The following is an 11,222-nucleotide window of genomic DNA, read 5'->3' as shown; positions in this document are numbered from 1 at the left end:
TGAAATCACAGAAAGAAAGCTTGCTGCTTCAACAAGCCGTTTTTTATTACTGGACTTTACAGTCTATTTAGCACATTAAAACAGTCCTTACTGTTGAGTCATCAGACAGCAACAACTAAGTGATTGTTAGAACAATAAAGTTGTTAACAAGGATGTCTTTTAGAATGAAGTAAGATGCACAGGATCCAAGCATGATTTTACTGATGTAACCATCCTCAAGAGTCACTAAACCACCATGAATTCCCGATCTCCATCACAGCAGTAGCACATCAGCCATCTGCCAGCATTAGAATGTCACACTCCATGGGTGGCATTTACTATTGACTTGGTTTTCCATCATTAGTAGCATGTAACATCACATGCTGTTTTCAGTGCTGTGCTTTTCCAGTTATACAATCTCCTCTTTCTCTAAAAGAGAGAAATATGGAAGTTTGTGGTTATAACAGGGTGTGTGCAGGGCGCTTCCTACATTCTGTAAGAAACAGCAAATCTTGTGGTTATTGGCTATTGTTTTTATTGCAATAGTAACAAGAGATTCCTGTCAGGCTTCTCCCTTTACTGTGTGGGGGTGTACGAAGATACCTTGAAACACACCTCCCTTTAAGGCATTTTAAGATGCTACATCCCTGTCTTATTAGAAAATATTAGAAAACATTACATAAAATACACAAGGAAAAGCAAAGAGAAGCTTTTCCCGACGCTTAAATAAAACAGGTCGTTTCCCTGCTTCAGAAAGACGCTGCCCTCATCCAGCAGAGCTCTTTTACATTAATAAAGAACTGGAATCAGTTCCCTCTGCCAGGCCTGTGGAGCATGACCTCGAGCACGGACAGTGCTTGGGGCCACGGGCAGGGGCTGCGCGTCCCGGCCGGGCCGGGCCGTGCTGGGCTGGGCGGGCGCGGGGTGCGGGCTCAGCCCGGCCCCGGCCGGAACGGGGACGTGGCTCGGGGCTGGCGGCCGGGCAGGCGCGGAGGGGCGGGAGGAGACGGAGGGAGGGGCGGGGACCATCCGTGCGAGGAGAGGCGGGTCCCGCCCCGGCGGCCCTGCCGGCCCGGCAGCGCCCGCGCCGCGCATCCGGGGGTGCGGCGGGAACTGCCGCTGGAGCGGGGGGAGCTGACGCTGGAGCATCCGGGGCTGCGGGGGAACCACCGCTGGAGCATCCGGGGCTGCCGGGGAACCACCGCTGGAGCATCCGGGGTTGCGGGGGGAGCTGCCGCTGCAGCGGCGGGAAGCACCGCTCCCCGCTGGAGCATCCGGGGCTGCGGCGGGAACCACCGCTCCCGGGGACCCCGGCGCCCCACGGGGCGCAGCATGGAGAGCCCCGCGGTGACCTTCACGCTGGCCTACCTGGTGTTCGCCGTGTGCTTCGTGTTCCCGCCCGACGAGGTGCGCTCGGCGGGGCTGACGGTGCAGAGCCTGCTGTCCGCCTGGCTGGGCAGCGAGGACGCGGCCTTCGTGCAGTACCACCTGCGGCGCAGCACCGGCACGCTGCTGGCGCACTCCCTGCTGCCCCTCGGTGAGTGTGCCCCGGCTCCCCTGGAGTGAGCGGTCCGAGCTTTGTAACCAGCGGGCTGCACCGCTGCACATGCATTCACAAAGGAATTGGGGTTTGAGTACGGACTGGGGAGTGCGGGGCTGGAGGGCAGTGCCAGGGAAAGGGACCTGGGGCTCTGGGCAGGGGAAAGCTGAAGGTGAGCCAGCAGGGCCCTTGCAGCCAGGAGGGACATCCCTGTGCTGGGGACATCAGGCCCAGCATGGCCGGCCGGGCAAGGCAGGGATTGTCCCGCTCTGCTGGGGCTGGGGCGGCCTCACCTCCAGTGCTGGGGCAGCTCTGGGTGCCACAAGGTAACAAAAACATCAAACTGTCAGAGAGTGCCCAAAGGAGGGCACGGGGAGGGTGCAGGGCCCTGAGGGGAAGCCGTGTGAGGAGAGGCTGAGGGCACTGGGGCTGTTCAGCCTGGAGGGACAGAGAGGAGACCTCAGTGCAGTCACAAATTCCTCCTGAGGGGAACGGGAGGGACAGACGCTGATCCCTGCTCTGTGGTGACAGTGCCAGCACTGAGGGAACGGCCTGAAGCCGTGCCAGGGGAGGTTTGTGTGCGATATCAGGAAAAGGTTCTGCCCCAGAGGGTGGCTGGGCCCTGCCCAGGCTCCCCAGGGCCGTGGGCACAGCACCAGCCTGGCAGAGCTCAGGGGGTTTGGACAATGCTCTGGGGCACAGGGGGTGACTCTGGGGTGTCCTGTGCAGGGCTCAGTGTTGGACTTGATGGCCCTTGTGAGTTCCTTCCAGTGCATCATCTTCTGTGATTCTGTGATTAACCAAGGAATACAAATTGGCTTCCTTTAGCCATATAATTCTCCTAAAACTCAGTAGCATCTTGCAGGTAATTTTATTCAACAACCGAATTCAGATCACTTTCCTTTAGGTATGTAATTCTGATAAAAATCACTGATGCCTAAGAATTTATCTCAGCTTGCTTGAGACAAGAGGCTTGAATTTGAAGTCATCCAGAAATACAATACCTCTCTTGGAGGTGAGCTCACTGGTTAGATAGCCATATGGTTATGGGGTATCTGCTTTTGCAGGTGCTTAATTGTTTTCTGAAAGTAAGGGGTTTTTTTTCCTTTTCAGGTTATTACCTTGGTATGTGCATTGCTGCACCTGAAAAACATCTTTGTTTTTTCTACCTGGCTTCAAAAGAGTGGAAAACTTTCTTCTTCTTTGCCGTTCTCCTGCCAGCAATCACCAGTGCCCTGGCATATTACTGGTCACGGAAAGGTTGGAATAATCATCCACTAGCCCGGACACTCGCTGTTCATGCCCTCCCACAGTCAGGCTGGAGGGCAGTGGCTTCTTCCATCAACACAGAATTCAGGAGAATCGACAAATTCGCTACGGGAGCGCCAGGAGCCAGGGTGATTGTCACGGACACGTGGGTGATTAAAGTGACCACCTACTGTTTACATGTTGCCCAGCAGCAGGACATTCACTTGACGGTGACAGACTCCAGACAGCACGAGCTCACCCCAGACTCCAACGTGCCCGTGCAGTTCCTGACCATCCGCGTTGCCAGCGTTAATCCCTACGTCAAGGCGTTCGATATCCGGTAAAACAACTGCTGAACCCGTTCTCTTACGTGTGTGCTGTTTGATGGTGCTGAGGGAGCACTTCTGTGACCAATCTGGAGACTCATCCCTTCCTTTCTGGTCCCTGCCTGGTGTTCAGTGCTGCTCTGTGTGCACTTCTGCTGTGCAGTGTAGGGAAGGTTGTTTAGTGCAACACTGAATACACAACGGATAAACAAAGGGATTGGCCTCTTTGATCCATTCTTAGGGAGAGGATTGTGCTGGATGCAGAAAAAAGTAACTGGATAAAATTAGGTGAGAGATGGACAGCAGGAATGAAAGGTAGAATTTTTAGTCTTTTAAATTTTGGGTGAGGAGAAATAGCTATTTTGTCTAAAACTGTCTGTTGTTCATCCACGACTTTGGATTTTTCTTTGTGTTTAAGGCACACAATTTCATCACTGCTCAGAAGAGCTCTCACTGAGCTATTGCAAACCAACTGCCCCTAAAACAAGGAAGAAACTTTGGTTCCCTTTCTGACTTATGTGTTCTCATAGGAGTAAATCATAATAATTGTGAACTGTTAGGGCTTGTTTTGCAAGGGCCCATGCTGTTTATCTCATTGGTCTCTGTGTAACCAGGCTAAAGTACAAGTTCAGCAGAAACCTCTGCGTGCTAAAGTCTTTGTTGTTGTGTTGTTAAAAACCATCTTAGTTCTCCTAAAATTATATTTGAAAAGGTATCTTTTTGCTGTAAATTTGTATGTCAGGAGCATTTATTAGGTAATTAAAAGCATGCAGATCACCAGACTTGTAGGTGTGCAAATGGGGCAAGCACAAGGAAGGCAAAGAGGTGATTATGGTAGAGATCTAGGTGAACAGAACTCAGGACAAGAGGGTGGTTAAGGTAAGCATGACAATGCAAAGAAAAGAGACTTTTATAGACCTGTGACAGTGATGACCAAATTAGTATTAAACAACTAATGATTTTCTTCTGCAAGCACTTCAGTGCCAGAGTACACCACAGCTGAGAAAAACATGACTTGTTTGACAATTCCTTTTATGGAAAAAAAGTCCTAAGCCCAAACTGTATTTTGTGACTAAACAGAATAGCATCAAGAACAGTGTTTAAAAGCTGTTCTAATAAGATGTCAGTGATAGTAAATCTCTGCTAGAATGTAGCAGAATCATACAGGGTCATTGTATATATCCAGAATCAAATACAGTGAGATGTTTCTGGAAGAACAATGCTTTTGTGCAGGTGGGCCACATTTCTCTGCATGTTCGGTGTGAACTGTTCCTCTGGTTATAAATGTCTCTGGTTTGCATGGACAGCATCTGTTAAATGACATTATCCTGTAGCAGTAAAAACTAAGCCAGCCTTGCATTGTGCTGGGCTCTGGGAATTCAGAGAGTGGTAGGAAAATGAGGGCAGTCTTCCAGGGACTTCTCCATGAAAGCTGTTTAATGAGTGGAAGCATTCAGTTGGAGAGTTTTGACACTATAGTTCAGAATTCTTAAAAAGGGATGACAACAGGAATATATCACTGTAGGATCCTGTGTGAGGTCTCAGGTGCCACTTGAGTGCTGTGGACATCACTTTAATTTACAGAAGCAGCTGGTGTGAAACACAGCTTGCTGCAGCCTTAAATCAGCAGTGGTTTGTGACCTTTGTGAAATTTCTGTGATTTAGATTGTATCATAAAATCACAGAACCTGATAGATTGACTTTCCTCTGCTGCTTGTGTAGAACTGTATCACCTTGTGATGTCTGCTGCATGATACAACTAATTTCTCCTAATTAATTTCTCCAGGAGTTTATAATTGAGAATTTAGAAATTGTCTAAGTAAAGAGGCATTAAAAAGGTGGCAGAAATGGTGCAAACAGCACTTTGCAGTTAATGCATGATTTACATACCTACATGGCTTTTCTTCATGCTGATTACTTCAAAATCCTTTATTTTTGTATGATGTTTTAGCTGATCTCTGACATACCCTGCTGGCAATCTTACATAGGTATGAATGAGGACAGCATGTTCTGTTGACCAAGTTGTGCCAAAACCAATAACTAAATAGCAGAAGAAAACAAGAATACACAATTCTGTGTACTTATTCTGATGAATAAATGCCAGCTTTTCTGTGGATTCACTTCAGATGTTAACCTCTGCAAGGTATTTGGGTGGATAATCATGGTAACATTTTGCTCCATCTTCTCTTCTTCAGGTTGAACTCCACAGAGTATGGGGAGCTCCGGGAGAAGCTCCGTGCTCCTATCATCAATGCAGCTAATGTTGTCATCCATCAAAGCCTTAGTGATTTATTTTTAGAAACCTTTACATCTCTGGTGGAAATAAACCAGACATACCACGTTCCAAGCACTCAGGTGAAACTTTCTATTCATGTGAGACTAACAATTATACTTTCAATATGGATGAGCCTGTGATTACTGTGTAAATGATAAATGTTTACCTAGGGCTATCTCCAGTGAATTATTAAGAGAATTCATTGTTGTGAGGTTAACAAAAAGGTTTTTTTAAAATATGGATTAAATGACAAATTATGATTAAATTATATTTATCATGTGATTACCGCTTAATAATCCTCATTTAATAATCAAGCAATATTCAGCCAGTAATTAAATGGTAATTGAACAGCAGTTGAACACCATGCTACTCTCCTCATTTCTAATAATTCATCTAGCTTGCATACAATATGTTTGAGATCTAATATAAACTGTTACTTACCTTTCTGTAGATAACAGATACCAAGTAAGGGATCTCTTGATCCCTTGAGAGGTCTCCTACCTACCTGAGGCCGCTCTACAGGAGAGCTCCGTGGGCTTGGGGGCTGCAGTCACTCACTTAGAGTCTGACTGGTGGTTAAAGTGCCCCTTGGTGGGGGTGTACAGCTGTAGGACTTACAGTTTCATCTTGTGATACTGATAAGCCCCTGATAAGACATGGCCTAGATTCCTTAACTTCCTGAGAAGATACAGCCAAGCACAATTTTTTTAGGGTCTGCACAGCCAAGGCTGGCTCCAGTCAGGCCTCCTGGTCAGTGATGCCAGGAGCCCAAGTGCTCTTTGCTCAGTCAGGGTGATGCTTCCTTCACAAATGCTCACCTGCTGTGTCAGTAAATTCATCACAAACCTTAACTCTGGCTGCTGCTTCTGTTCCTGCTCTACAGGGAGCAAACTGTACTGTGAGCATGATGGTTTTGAGACATAAAGTCCCCCTGTAATAATTGCTATTAAAATGTTACATGGACACATTTGGAAATGATGACCTTGCACTTGCAGAAATGCAGGGTCATCATTTATGAGGAGCCAGAGCCACAGCTGCTGTTGCTGTTCTTTAGGCAGTTTGCTCCAATACAGCTTGCTTTTCTAGACAGCCAGGTTCTTCTGGATCTACTCTGAAATCAACTAATGATTCTTAACTGGGGTTTGTTTTGGTTATAATTATTATGGCTATTATTATATGGTTTTAATTATAACAGCACAGAGTCCTACTTCCAGTAATAGTCACAGAGACCTGGTCATTATTATACTTGTGCAGCAGCTGGAAGTGTGACTGCAGCACTGTCCAGTGCATCAGAGGGAACCAGTTAAACCAGTACTGGTGACCCTGCAGGGAGTCTGTGCCCACTGGTTCAGCTGATGGAGTGAGGGGTTGGTATCTTTGCCAGTGTTGTGCAGCTTATATGGTTTGTGAACTAGCTAAAATAAAACTGCATCAGGTGTGTCTGCGCATTATGTTGTGTGTGTGATTGCTCTGCCAGCAAAGAGAGATGGTCACAGTAAAGAGAAGATATTAAAGCTGCTTTCTTGCAGAGCATTTAATTTGTGACACATTTAAGTGGCAGCTGAGCTACTGAACTTGGGTTTGACATTGGGTGATAAATTACATCACAGATGATAAGGATGTTAAAAATACTACATTGAATCTTTCCCTATTCTGAAGCTCCATTAATATGTTGAAAAAATTTGTTAATCTTTCTATGCTAGAATTTTTCCTGCTTAAAAGCTAAGGCCTAACTTCACAAGTTAAAGCTCAGTAGCTTGTGTTCATGTGGATCTGCTCCACAGCCCAGCTGACAGGGCAGCTGAGCAGACACTTGAGCTGACAAGGGAAGAGTCACTGGAGATGGGAAATAGAGACCACATAGGGAGCTGATTTTTGTTCCACCAGGAGTATTTTGAACAGATTCAGGTCTCTGTGCCTATTCAGTGTGCTGTCTTTTGAGCTATCAAGTTCTTGGACAGGTAGATGTGGGAAATGCTAATTACTGTTTATTATTTGTAGTACACTTCACAACAGGATATTGTCCCCATGTGCAACTGCAAGTTCATGTGGCGTAATTAACTGTGGGCAAAATCAGTTATTCCAATTTTATCCAAGAGAAATTAAGTAAATTTCTGGACCTTCAGGTTGTATGTCCTTGTGTTCAGTACAGCCCTGGTTTCTTCATTTATGTCTCTTAATTAGAAAGATGGAAGATAGGAACAGCCATTTGCTGTTTAAGTGTTTGTTTTCCTTACTTTATACTGGTCCATTTTTTTGAAAAATAGTTTGAATGACAAAGCTGACTGCTTGCTTACCTTGCTGTGGCTGCTGGAAGCTCTTCAGAGTGTGAAAGAACATTTGTCTTTCAGTCATTTATGCTTAATCATTAGTGTCATGCAGCAGTTCTGGGTTTTCTGTTCAGAGAAAAGTTTTGCTGTCATTTGTTAGAGAGTGTTTTAGTAAAACCATTTGATACTCTCTGATGGGGCAGTCCTGCCACAGATGATTTTCTAAAAGCCTTTGAAAAAGCAGTAACAGGAACCGTTCTGTGCAGTTCCCAACTTTGATGGTGTTTCTCCTCCCTCAGGAGCTGGAGCCCTGCATAGGCTGTATGCAGACTATTGCCAACATCAAGCTCATCAAGAACTGCCAGGAGCCCAACGAGGGGGAATGCCAGCAGTGCTACTGCCGGCCCATGTGGTGCCTCACCTGCATGGGCAAGTGGTTTGCCAGCAGGCAGGACCAGCAGCACCCCGAGACCTGGCTGTCCAGCCAAGTGCCTTGCCCGACTTGCCGAGCCAAATTTTGCATCCTAGATGTTTGCCTAATACGATGAGTAGTGAACTGAGTATGTTTTAACTTTTTTAATTTGACTGTGTTTCATAGTGGCTTTGGTTTAAGGCCTGCTAGATCAGTTTCTGAGACTTCATGTTTGACCAGGGTACAAACTCTAAAGGTTTCTTTTACAGTGTTGAAAACAGATGTAAATCTTTTCAGTTCCTTTCCACTTTTACCTTATCTGTGGATTTTACTCACGTGACGTCAGCTTCTGGATTTTAATTTTCTTTAAACCCCTGTTTTCCTTTCTTACATTTTGGATGGAATAAGGTTATCCTTCTATATTTGCAGTACTGTTGTTTTTTCAGGTTTTAACGTAGGTTAAATTCTTTATATTTTTTAATTCTTTATATTTTTAAATTTAACTTGGGTTTTGATTCTTTAATAAAGGGCTAACTGAGAAAATTGCTTTGGTTAGACTTCATTGCTACTTTTGTTATTCTTTAATCCAGTTGTAAAATTATTATTAATCTTTGCAGTTGTTTTTCAAACAAGTGCACCAGTTGTGTTCCTTCAGCTGGAAGGAGGTATTTCCACTACATCTACCACAAAGGGTTGCAGTAGGCTGAGAAATGTAATCCCTGAAGATTTACAAGTCCTGTATGGACCTTTTATTCCATTAATTTGCCTCTAGCATACCTTTTGATGGATGACTTTATTTCAAACAGAAAGGATTTGTCAACCCATTTACCTACACTGCTAATACATGGTTAAAATCTATTGGTTTCCAGGAGCTACATTGCTTAGGGTTTCAGTGTTCTTTAGGTGATGGGACTTTTTTTACATACATTTGAAGGGAGTGCAGCAAACATCTGAGCTCTAATTTGTAAATAATTATCACAGATGGGTCAAACAGAGAAAGGAGTACTTTAAAGCTTTGGTCTACAAGAATAAAACCTCTTAATACCTCTTACCTGAATAATCACAAGGATCTTACCAGTAAATCATGGGCAGAGGTGGCATGCTAGTGATTACCTGACAACCTCTTGATTACCATGACAGGCAACCGGTTTGAGCAGGAACAGGTGGCAGGATGTAAAAATGGTACAAGTATTGGAATCACAACCATGAAACATTTCACGAGTCTCAGCTGAGCTACAGGTGGTGAATGCACCTACCTGCACTTGCAACCAGCCAGGAAATGGTTACAGATGTGGCTGCAAGCAAGAATTCATAGAGGGGTAAAGAACTGAAGACAGATCTGACAGCATTGCTTGAAAACTAACATTTAATTGTTGGATTTTAACTTTGGGATTTTTAAATAATATTCATTTGTAAAAATCCAAACTGGTTGAGCTAAAGAACATTCATTGCTTCAGCATATCTCAGTTGCTTTATATACAACATCTACTATGCAATTAAGTAAATTACCTGTTAATAATAGTGGCTTCTGTTTTCCATTACCTGCTGTTTTGGATTGTATGGATGTACAGAGTGAAAATTTGACACTGAGACAGGTTGTGTGGATTTATCTCTCTTTCCCGAAGAGATCTTCAGTGGCATGTCGCTCTTCATCTGAATAGAATTAAATGGAGTTCTAGAGTTTCAGACAGATCTGTTGGTAAATATGAAAAATAATAAAAAAATGTAGGAGTCAATTAGCAATTGAATTCAAAATATTTTCTTAGTACTTCTGTGGGAAAGTTATTTCCAGATTTAAAATGGTCTCTGCAGGATTTTTTAACCTTTGGAAGGGTCTTGCAGGGCAGGGTGGTGTTGTCTCACATGCACCTATCACTACACAGCAGCCTTCACAAATAAGCATTTTGTAACATTTGCTTCTGAAAAGTTTACATAATGTGGCACTGATACAAGGGATTGGCCCTTGAAATTGTTGCAGAAGAGAGGGTAGGATTTTGGAGATGTAGTTTTGCCACCCCCCATTCAGTTCCCACAGCACTTCGTCTGTTCAGAATAAAAATGTTCATTGTAAAGAATGTGAGGCTAAAATCATAAAAGGCCTTGAGAATCTCAGATGCTGGTAGTTGCAGATGTTTTTATAGACTAAAGCCAGGTCAGTTGTCAATAGTATCTCATGTAATAAAAGCTTTAAATGCCTAATTTCTATTATAGTGGAATCTATTCTGAGTTGACTCGAAGTTTTCACTTCAGTGGAATTTTGCTTTTGTTCATCCTACCTCTTTCCTCAATATAAAAGTACAACAGAGTAACAGTCATAAATGTTTCATATCTTTGCATCTTTTAATGCACAGAAGTGCCTCTTAGAAAACTTAGTAATTACCAAAACAAAATTATGATTTATGTTAATGATAGTACCTGATTTATATTCCTTAAAACAAGTCATTTTCCCTAAGTTTAAGTTCTCAAAGTAATCTGGCATGCCTCTGACATTTGTGAGCTTCTTAAAAGCTGTGTTAAAGAAAAAACTTGTTAAAAATCCATATGAAGATGAAAATAATCGAGTACAAAAATAGGCATTTGTTAGTGTGATAGCTTCATCCAAAGAGCCACAAAAGCATTTCTTTAAGGTCCCTTCCAACTCAGACCTTTCTCTGATAATATAAAACTTGCTAGACTGCAGCTAAGCACCATTCCCGTCAGGACAAACCTCAGTAAGACTGAGGTTCTCAGTGCCATTTTTAAATTTTTAAATTTTAAATGTTTGTGGACTTTGAGCTGTTTAAGGAGTTGAGATATAAATACTCAAGCTCTTACATGGATTACAAGACATTTTCTTCCGAAGACATCCTGCAGGATTTCTCATTTGTGGTTTTTGGGGTTGGTGGGATTTTTTTGCTTGATAGCTTGTCTGTTTCAAATGAACAGTATTGTTTGGATAGCCCTTAGGGAAAATGCTTAATGAATACACGCAGTTAATCTTAAAACCCTCTGAAGAGCTCAATAAAAATACAGTCAGTTCTTTGTAAGACTTCTGGTTTTAATTTAGAAGTTATGTTTATCAGGTTAAACTTTATATTGGTGGAAATCAGTCTGGCTTATCTGTATGCAGTGTCTTACCTGAGAGCATGGGAATAGATACAAATAGGGCTTAAATTCCCCTGAAGGTGTTCAT

General features: G+C 43.6%; 1 protein-coding gene across 1 annotated transcript; it reads left to right on the top strand.

The window, feature by feature from the left end:
- Positions 1-1,174: 1,174 nt before the first annotated feature.
- On the top strand, positions 1,175-11,076 carry TMEM129 (transmembrane protein 129, E3 ubiquitin ligase). Its single transcript, XM_058803850.1, has 4 exons — positions 1,175-1,516; positions 2,633-3,107; positions 5,289-5,448; positions 7,938-11,076. The coding sequence occupies exons 1-4, from the start codon at positions 1,312-1,314 to the stop codon at positions 8,184-8,186; spliced, it is 1,089 nt and encodes a 362-aa protein (XP_058659833.1). The 5' UTR covers positions 1,175-1,311; the 3' UTR covers positions 8,187-11,076.
- The last annotated feature ends 146 nt before the right edge of the window (positions 11,077-11,222 follow it).

Source organism: Ammospiza caudacuta, chromosome 4, assembly GCF_027887145.1.
Source record: "Ammospiza caudacuta isolate bAmmCau1 chromosome 4, bAmmCau1.pri, whole genome shotgun sequence".
Classification (NCBI taxonomy): domain Eukaryota; kingdom Metazoa; phylum Chordata; class Aves; order Passeriformes; family Passerellidae; genus Ammospiza; species Ammospiza caudacuta.
The sequence above is the reverse complement of the archived record's forward strand: the minus strand, read 5'-3'. Positions and strand labels throughout refer to the sequence as shown.

Coding starts and splice junctions, on each gene's coding strand:
- TMEM129 (XM_058803850.1), top strand. CDS start 1,312: ATGGAGAGCCCCGCGGTGACCTTCACGCTGGCCTACCTGGTGTTCGCC. Junction 1,517..2,632: donor GCACTCCCTGCTGCCCCTCG/GTGAGTGTGCCC, acceptor TTTCCTTTTCAG/GTTATTACCTTGGTATGTGC. Junction 5,449..7,937: donor ACCACGTTCCAAGCACTCAG/GTGAAACTTTCT, acceptor CTCCTCCCTCAG/GAGCTGGAGCCCTGCATAGG.